Source organism: Procambarus clarkii, chromosome 5 (genome assembly GCF_040958095.1).
Source record: "Procambarus clarkii isolate CNS0578487 chromosome 5, FALCON_Pclarkii_2.0, whole genome shotgun sequence".
Lineage (NCBI taxonomy): Eukaryota > Metazoa > Arthropoda > Malacostraca > Decapoda > Cambaridae > Procambarus > Procambarus clarkii.
The window spans coordinates 31,750,762-31,761,131 of NC_091154.1; the positions used below are offsets into that span (position 1 = coordinate 31,750,762).

Here is a 10,370-nt window from a genome sequence, read left to right on the forward strand (position 1 = left end):
TATCAGCTACCTCACCCTGTCAGAGTAAATGAGACAAATGTATGTGAATGCATGTGTGTGTGTATATATGTATGTATATGTGTATGTATATGTGTGTGTGTGTGTGTATGTATATGTATGGGTATAAAGTATATATGGAAGCTGATCAGAATTACATTTCACCTTTGTGAATGTACATTAATGACACTATGTAAAAGACACATCTAACACTTTATGTAGGGCATATGTAAATCTGTGTATCTATGTATTAACGTATGTAGGTTAGCTTAGCATTTTAAAAGCACCGAATCACCTTCTGTGGTTGAGTGTTCAATAAACCCCTGAACTATATGTTTAACACTTCTCTAACCCTGTCCATGGAGTACAGAAGAAAATGTATATATGCTGGTTAGCATTGTAAATGTGTGGCCACGTCTGTGGTAAAAAAAAAAAAAAAAAAAAAAAAAAAAAAAAAAAAAAAAAAAAAAAAAAAAAAAAAAAAAAAAAAAAACGATATGTCTGTCTGTTTGATGCTGACAGTGCGACAATATCGATGTCGCACTGTCGATTTGTCGTTTCTGATCTAAACAAATCATAGATTTTTATCCTAGAACCTTTGGGGAGCTCAGTTAGTTCTATCCTAAATGACCATCACACAAGAAGGTTAGTCATATCAATAGTGTTGATTCTGTACTTTATGTAACTCTATGGAATCTCCATATCAATTTTAAATGTATTTTCTGTTGTTGCTTTTGATATATTGTTGTTCTTAACATCTCATTGTCGAGATACGGGTGTTCTTGAGATATTATAGTCTTAATCTATCGTTGTTCTTGAGATATTGTAGTTCTTGAGATATTGTAGTTCTTGAGATATTGTTGTTCTTGAGATATTGTAGTTCTTGAGATATTGTAGTTCTTGAGATATCGTTGTTCTTGAAATATCGTTGTTATTGAAATATCGTTGTCATTAAAATATCGTTGTTTTTGTGATATCGTTGTTCCTGTGATATCGTTGTTTTAAAGATATCGATCTTCTTGAAATAACATTATTTTAAGGATATAATTCACAAAACTGAACAACCAAGCGTGAAGACTGCAGCAGCATCACGCAGTACTAAAACGAGTATTCAATATTGTGTGTATTGAACAGCGTATGTATTGAATAGCGCAGATATTCAAGCGCGTGTGTATTCAACATTCGTGCCGTTGAATACATATACATGTATATACATATACATGTGCAATCACCCGATTTGTCGTTGAATACAAGAGCGCATGTTTTACACCATGCGCTGTTGCTGTGATGTAGTCTTTCACTCTATTTGACTCTTGCAGGATTTCACCTCCCAGATGGTAACTTGTGTTCAGCCTGTTGCTCCCTTCGCCTAATGTCATTACTTTACACTTTCCTGAGTTGAACTTTAGCAGCCATTTTCTAGACCATTCCTCCAGTTTGTCCAGGTCGTCCTGTAGTCTCTGTCTAACTTCATCTGTCTTGATTCTTCTCATAATTTTTGCATCATCAGCAAACATTGAGAGGAATGAGTCTATACCCTTTGGAAGATCGTTTACATATATTAGAAATAGGATGGGTCCAAGTTCTGAGCCGTGTAGGACTTCGCTGGTGACATCTCGCCACTCTGATGTCTTCTCCCTCACAGTTACTCGCTGTTTCCTGTTGCTTAGATACTCCCTTATCCAATGGAGCATCTTTCATTTTACTCCTGCCTGTTGCTCCAACTTTTGTAACAGCCTTTTATGGGGTACTGTGACAAAGGCTTTCTGACAGTCCTAGAAAATGCAATCTGCCCACCCTTCTCTTTCTTGCCTAATTTTTGTTGCCTGATCATAGAAATCTATTAAACCTGTGAAGGCACGATTTACCATCTCTGAACCCATGTTGGTGGTGCGTTACAAAGTTATTTCCCACTAGATGCTCTACGAGCCTTTTCCTCGCGATCTTCTCCATCACCTTGCATGGTATACAAGTTAGGGAAACTGACCTGTAGTTCAGTGCCTCTTGCCTGTCACCCTTCTTGTATATTAGGACCACATTAGCTGTCTTCTGGCTTTCCGGAAGGCCTCCCGTTTCCAGTGACCTGTTATACACCATAGAGAGTGGCACACTTAGTGCTTCTGCACCTTCCTTTAGTATCCACGATGAGATTCTATCAGGCCCAACAGCCTTTGTCACATTCAGCTCCAACAGATTCCTTTTGACCTCATCACTGGTGAGGTCAAATTCCTCCGAGGTTGCTTGGTTTGCCGCCTCCTCATTTAGTGCCGGGGCTTCTCCTTGTTCTGTGGTGAAGACCTCCTGGAATCTCTTGTTGAGTTCTTCACACATTTCCCTGTCATTCTCTGTGTATCACTTTTCCCCTTTTCTTAGTTTCATCACTTGTTCCTTCACTGCTGTTTTCCTCCTGATGTGGCTGTGGAGCAGTTTTGTGTGTGTGTGTGTGTGTGTGTGTGTGTGTGTGTGTGTGTGTGTGTGTGTGTGTGTGTGTGTGTGTGTGTGTGTGTGTGTGTGTGTGTGTGTGTGTGTGTATGTGTGTGTGTGTGTGTGTCTACCAATGCGATCAGCACGACTGGGAACAGCCCCAAAATAGGCCTTCGACTAAAGAGAGAGAGAGAGAGAGAGAGAGAGAGAGAGAGAGAGAGAGAGAGAGAGAGAGAGAGAGAGAGAGAGAGAGAGAGAGAGAGAGAGAGAGAGAGAGACAGAGAGAGAGAGAGAGACAGACAGAGAGAGAGAGAGAGAGAGAGAGAGAGAGAGAGAGAGAGAGAGAGAGAGAGAGAGAGAGAGAGAGAGAGAGAGAGAGAGAGAGAGAGAGAGAGACAGAGAGAGAGACAGAGAGAGAGTGTGGGAAGACATTCCTGACCAACGGAGCGAAGATACTGTTGTGACTACGGTATCGACATTCCATGGAGAGTCAGCCAGGGATTATACACTCCAGGTGGCATCAAAATCCTCCCATTTATGATGCTCAACAATATGCTATACACGTGCATACATACACGTACATATACATACATATAATGTATAATAATAAATACATTAATAAATGCATCCACGAACACTCACACGCATGATTTTCTTACATATGTAGAAACCCACATAAGATACATGAATCTAAATATACATACATTCCTATTTACATACATGTATACACCTAGAACATTTACATGATACTAACTCAACTATAACAGACGTTAGTCCTAGATACATACGCAGTTCTATTAGACGGTTCTACTGGATACATAGTTCTAACAGCCAGTAGACCTGGATTCACACAGACACACATTTCTAACACATTGTTAGATAAATAACAGAGTTCTGTGACAGGACCAATGCGGTTATCGGAATGGTCAACAGAATAAAGAAGTTCTGTTTAGACGTTATTGACCACCAAAAAAAAAAAACACAACAGGTGTGTTTTGGTGGCTGTCATACAATGCTACTCCACAAGCTCAATATCGCGTATTACAGTCATCATTCGACTGGTTATGGAGCTACCTTAAGGGTGGAATGTGCTTTGTAACCATCAGTAACCTGATCACAATCTATGTCTGTAATTCTGGAGTGTCTCGGAGGGTTAATATTAGGACCTGTTCTTTTCCTACTGTACATAAATATTTGCAAAAGTTTCGGCAGAGGCAAAAAGAATGGATTGGGAAGTGATGTGGTAGAGGCTGACGCCATACACAGCTTCAAGTGTAGATATGATAGAGCCCAGTAGGCTCAGGAGCCTGTACATTAGTTGATTGACAGTTGAGAGGCGGGACCAAAGAGCCAGAGCTCAACCCCCGCAAACACAATTATGTAAGTACACACCTAAATTGCAGCACAACCACATCAGGAGAAAAACAACAGTAAAGGAACAGGTAATGAAATTAAGGATAGGGGCAGAAGAATTCACTACAAATGACAAGGAAGTGTGTGAGGAACTGAATAAGAAATTCTAGGAGGTCTTCACCATAGAGCAAGGAGAAATTCCAGAGATAAGAGAGGGAATAGCTAACCAGGAACCACTGGAAGAGCTTGAGATTACCAGCGAGAGGAAGTAAGGAAGTGTTTACTAGAGTTGGATGTGACAAAGGCTATAGGCCCAGATGGAATCTCCCCTTGTATACTAAGGGAAGGAGCAGAAGCACTGTGCCTGCCACTCTCCATGGTGTATAACAAATCACTGGCAACAGGGGAACTGCCAGAAATTTGGAAAGCAGCTAGCGTAGTTCCGATATACAAGAAAGGGGATAGACAGGAGGCACTGAACTACAGGCCAGTGTCCCTAACCTGCATACCATGCAAGCTGACGGAGAAGATTGTGCGAAGAAAGCTAGTGGAGCATCTGGAGCAAAAGAACTTTGTAACACAGCATCAACATGGGTTCAGAGATGGCAAGTCCTGCCTCACAGGGTTAATTGAATTCTACGACCAGGCAAGAAAGAGAGGGGTGGGCAGACTGCATATTTTTGGATTGCCAGAAAGCCTTTGATATAGTACCACTCAAGAGGCTAGTGAAAAAGCTGGAGATGCAGACTGGAGTGAAAGGGAAGGTACTCCATTGGATAAAGGAGTACCTAAGCAACAGAAGACAACGAGTCACTGTGAGGGATGAGGTCTCAGATTGGCGAGACGTCACAAGTGGAGTCCCGCAGGGGTCAGTCCTTGGACCTATACTGTTTCTGATACATGTAAATGATCTCCCAGAGGGTAAAGACTCGTTTCTCTCAATGTTTGCAGATGATGCAAAAATTATGAGGAGGATTGAAACAGAGGATGATAGTAGAAGGCTACAGGACGATCTGGACAGATTGAATGAATGGTCCAACAAATGGCTGCTCAAGTTTAACCCGAGTAAATGCAAAGTAATGAAACTAGGCGGTGGAAACAGGAGGCCAGACACAGGATACAGAATAGGAGATGAAGTTTCATGAACTTCATGAAACGGACAGAGAGAAAGATCTAGGGGTTGATATCACGCCAAACCTGTCTCCTGAAGCTCACATAAAAAGAAATACGTCTGCAGCATATGCGAGACTGGCTAACATCAGAACAGCGTTCAGGAACCTGTGTAAGGAATCATTCAGATTCTTGTATACCACATATGTAAGACCAATCCTGGAGTATGCGGCCCCAGCATGGAGCCCGTACCTTGTCAAGCACAAGACGAAGCTGGAAAAAGTTCAGAGGTATGCCACTAGACTAGTCCCGGAGCTAAGAGGCATGAGTTACAAGGAAAGGCTGCGAGAGATGCACCTTACGACACTGGAAGACAGAAGAGTAAGGGGAGACATGATCACTACCTACAAAATCCTCAGGGGAATCGACAGGGTAGACAAGGATAAACTATTCAACATTGGTGGGACGCGAACAAGGGGACACAGGTGGAAACTGAATACCCAAATGAGCCACAGGGACGTTAGAAAGAACTTTTTCAGTGTCAGAGTAGTTAACAGGTGGAACGCATTAGGCAGTGATGTGGTGGAGGCCGACTCCATACACAGTTTCAAATGTAGATATGATAGAGCCCAGTAGGCTCAAGAATCTGTTCACCAGTTGATTGACAGTTTAAAGGCGGGACCAAAGAACCAGATTTCAACCCCTGCAAGCACAACTAGGTCAGTACAACTAGGTAAGTACACACTGGGGTCTCGTGCTGAGTCGACAGCACTCGGGAGTCGTAGTCCTAAGGGCCTGGATTCAATTCCCGGGCGAGGCGGAAACATATGGGCAGAATTTCTTTCACTTTGATGGATCTGTTCACCTAGCAGTAAATAGGTACCTCAGAGCTAGACAGTTGTTACGGGCTGCTTCCTGGGGATGTGTGTGTGTGTTAGAAATATATAGTTTTAGATATAATAGATTAAAAATAGTGGTTAGAAAGGCGGGGTCCAAGAGCTAATAACTTGATTCTGCAGACACAAATAGTAAATACACACACAAACACACTAGCATTAGGAAGTAATATGTGTGTGGAGGCTGACTTCGTACACAGTTTCAAGTGTAGATATGATAAGAGCCCAATAGGCTCAGGAACCTGTACACCTGTTGATTGACGGTTGAGAGGCGGGACCAAAGAGCCAGAGCTCAACCCCCGCAACATGCACAACTAGGTGAGTACACACACACACATATATATATATATATATATATATATATATATATATATATATATATATATATATATATATATATATATATATATATATATAAGGCCACAGATAGCGTATATTAGACCTAGGAAGGTCAGGTTAAGTTTTTTAATTTATAAGTACAAAAGCGTTTCCGGTTTGGCCAAATTCAATAGTTCCGATTTCTACCAACAAATTGCCTTATAGGTCACTATATGAACGATGGTGGTGATGGTTACTATACGTACTAGCTAAAGAGTAGGCCAGCCTGTAGAGGGTGTGAGAGCGGGAGTGACCAGTAAGAGTGTAGAGCACAGAGCCATAGAGAGCGCCCAGGGCACAGCGTGTACACCTTGCCCACATGTCTCTACACCACAAGTGCAGTCAACAAGCAGAGTTTTGAGCCTCCATGCTCTACAAGCAGACAAGTCACATTCCTGCCGTTTGAATCACCCGCTTGCAGAATGCACAGACCAATGGCGGCTCCCGAGCTGCGCACGTGACCCCAGCCAGCCAATAGCGTACAAGGACGGCCGCATTGGGAGGAGTATGTCCTGGCATATGCGTGCTGATTGGCGGGCTGGCGCCTTTGCTGTGCCTGCATTCCCCTGCGGATATAGGCATTATATGTAGACCTGCCGCCTCCGCCCACATCCGGAAGAAAAGCGTGTCCAGAGCCTACAGTTGCGGAGGAGAGTGTGGGTGGGCGTGTGGGTCCGAGGGTGTGAGGTCGTGGGCGGCTTAGCGTGGGCGGGAACACCGCACCGCCGGGCGCTCGTAAGGCAGGTAATGAACGGGTGAAGCACGGGAGGACCGCCCCTGCTGCGCAGCTCCCTCTGGAGACCAATACAACTCTATAACCAAACAGCTTAGGCAGTGGGTGGAGAGAAGAGGGTAGTGAGAGTGGGGCAGTGGATAGAGAAAGGAGGAGAGGGAGTGGGAGAGAGTGAAGGGGAAGTGGGCAGAGAGAGAGAGAGAGAGAGAGAGAGAGAGAGAGAGAGAGAGAGAGAGAGAGAGAGAGAGAGAGAGAGAGAGAGAGAGAGAGAGAGAGAGAGAGAGAGAGAGAGAGAGAGAGAGAGAAGGGACGAATAGGGTATAGAAAATGAAATGCTGTTCATTGCCCTTATGATATATTTAAAATTCATATGAATTACTGGCATATATGTATTGTAAGGACCCATAGTCGAGAGTATCCTTATCCATAGGTATAATGCCTGTAAGTGCATATTTGTGTCGGTACACATAGTTGTAAGTATACATGGTTGTCAGTATACGTGATGTATACATGTGTATATGACAATGATTGAACGTACCATACTTCAACATTCTCCAGCGTATTATAATTTCCCTTCAATTAAGAATATGCAAACTTTTGCAATCTTTTCAGAATAGCCAAGAAGTTATATACCATCTGACACGCGTGTTGACGGAGGCCACTTTGGACACGCCCGTGTTGACGGAGGCCACTTTGGACACGCGCGTGTTGACGAAGGCCACTTTGGACTTCCCTGTGTTGACGGAGGCCACTTTGGACTTCCCTATGTTGACGGAGGCCAATTTGGACATCCTCGTGTTGACGGAGGCCACTTTGGACACGCGCGTGTTGACGGAGGCCACTTTGGCCACGCGCGTGTTGACGAAGGCCACTTTGAACTTCCCTGTGTTGACGGAGGCCACTTTGGACTTCCCTATGTTGACGGAGGCCAATTTGGACATCCTCGTGTTGACGGAGGCCAATTTGGCCACCCTCGTGTTGACAGAGGTCACTTTGGACACGCCCGTGTTGACGGCGGTCACTTTGGACACGCGCGTGTTGACGGAGGCCACTTTGGACACGCCTGTGTTGACGGAGGCCACTTTGGACACGCGCGTGTTGACGGAGGCCACTTTGGACACGCGCGTGTTGACGGAGGCCACTTTGGACACGCGCGTGTTGACGGAGGCCACTTTGGACACCCCCGTGTTGACGGAGGCCACTTTGGACACCCCCATGTTGACGGAGGCCACTTTGGACACGCCCGTGTTGACGGAGGCCACTTTGGACACGCGCGTGTTGACGGGGGCCACTTTGGCCACGCGCGTGTTGACGGAGGCCACTTTGGACACGCCCGTGTTGACGGAGGCCACTTTGGACACGCCCGTGTTGACGGAGGCCACTTTGGCCACGCCCGTGTTGACGGAGGCCACTTTGGCCACGCGCGTGTTGACGGAGGCCACTTTGGACAAGCCCGTGTTGACGGAGGCCACTTTGGCCACCCCCGTTTTGACGGAGGCCACTTTGGACACGCCCGTGTTGACGGAGGCCACTTTGGCCACGCGCGTGTTGACGGAGGCCACTTTGGACACGCCGGTGTTGACGGAGGCCACTTTGGACATGCCCGCGTTGACGGAGGCCACTTTGGACACGCGCGTGTTGACGGAGGCCATTTTGGACACGCCCGCGTTGACGGAGGCCACTTTGGACACGGCCGCGTTGACGGAGGCCATTTTGGACACGCCCGCGTTGACGGAGGCCACTTTGGACACGGCCGCGTTGACGGAGGCCACTTTGGACACGCCCGCGTTGACGGAGGCCGTTTTGGACGCTACCATTTTCGGTACAATACATTTTGGCCTTAAGGGGAGAATTATACGTCCAAAATGCGGTGTACTATTGGAGAGGGCGGGTTGACCTGAGAGAGAACACAATGATCTGCACCTGCCAGGGGCCTTGTTTCACACACAGGTGCTAAAGTTAGCCAGGGCTGTTACCGGCCAACGATTATAATTGCTGCTGGAATAATTTCCCATCTTCAATGCCACTGTCGTTGTAATTGGTGTCATTATTAAGTGTGGGTGTTATTGCCTGTGACAACGGGAGACTCGCGTCGCTGTGGCTAGTATTTAAGAACATAAGAACAAAGGTAACTGTAGAAGGCCTATTGGCCCATACGAGGCAGCTCCTGTTTATAACCACCCAATCCCACTCATATACATGTCCAACCCATGCTTGAAACAATCGAGGGACCTCACCTCCACCACGTTACACGGTAATTGGTTCCACAAATCAACAACCCTGTTACCGAACCAGTATTTACCCAAGTCTTTCCTAAATTTGTCAAATATATATGTGAAAGGAATGTTATAATTATATATATTTAGTCCCAGAGTTGAGAGGCATGAGTTACTTTCCGATCTAGTCCCGGAGCTGATGGGCATAAATCTTAAGACGTTGATAGACATTCAGCTAAACACTTACCATTGCAGCGATTTAAGCATCGTCATCTATAAGGCGTCACCTTAACGGCTTAGAACTGATGTTGTACATCCCTTGGTAATACGGGAGGGGCACGGCATGTACCCCGTACCCGTACCCCCGTACACAGCTCGAGCAGTAGTGATGTGGCTCTCTCTTGTACTGAGAAGAGACGATTTAACACACTTCACATCTAGTCGACGACCGGGCCGCGGGAACGCTAAGCCCCGGAAATACTCCAAGGTAACACCATACCCATCTATAACCCTTTGTTGACATAAAAATGTGCTCCTCCTCCTCCACCTGGACCCATACATCCCTCCTGCCCCGCTCCACCTTCCCCATAAACACCCGCGAGCAGCTAAGCTCGCCCCGTCACCCCCCCCTCCCCCTTCATGGGTCAACTGAGTTACTTCCGAGACGATACTACTCACCATACTGCTCTCACTCACGGTGGTGTCAGTAAGCGTGACATAGTCTGCTTCTACAATGTTACCAATTGCAAGAAAGAAAGCAAGCAAGAAGAAAGTTTACTAGTTCTTCTTTCTTGCAAGCAGGCAAGAAAGAAGAACAGATAAATTGTCTTGAAACGACTATGAGAGAGTACCAACTGATGACTGAGCCTGAGGCTACGAACACCTTTCAAGAGGCTCAGGATAGTCGTCGTGTTGATTCATTTGACAAAGAGACAATATGAAAACAGACTTCAGAAGAATGATAAATTCAAGTGCCACTGTTCCATAATATGTAATGCCCCACAATTATAGGGAAAGTTGCACACACGCGCGATTTTGTTTATGTTATGTAGAAAAGTGTCTTCCTATAGTGAGGAACAACTGAAATGATTTAAGGGAGAGGTCAAAAGGTGAGGAGGAAAGGGAGACAGAATGAAGGTAGTGAAGAGTGAGACCACAAGGAGCAGCCCTTACTAGAACCTGCAGCTCTCAGTCGGGAGCACGCACACCATCACTCACCGTACTCCCTTACGCAAGCACTGGTGGCAAGCACTGGTGGCAAGC

General features: G+C 45.6%; 1 protein-coding gene across 1 annotated transcript; it reads right to left on the minus strand.

Moving 5' to 3' along the window:
- Positions 1 to 7,499: 7,499 nt before the first annotated feature.
- LOC138351605 (streptococcal hemagglutinin-like) lies at positions 7,500 to 8,708 on the minus strand. Its single transcript, XM_069303504.1, has one exon. The coding sequence runs from the start codon at positions 8,706 to 8,708 to the stop codon at positions 7,500 to 7,502; it is 1,209 nt and encodes a 402-aa protein (XP_069159605.1).
- Positions 8,709 to 10,370: the final 1,662 nt, after the last annotated feature.

Bases quoted from the DNA above. Each gene is read 5' to 3' on its own strand.
- LOC138351605 (XM_069303504.1), bottom strand. From the start codon at position 8,708: ATGGTAGCGTCCAAAACGGCCTCCGTCAACGCGGGCGTGTCCAAAGTG.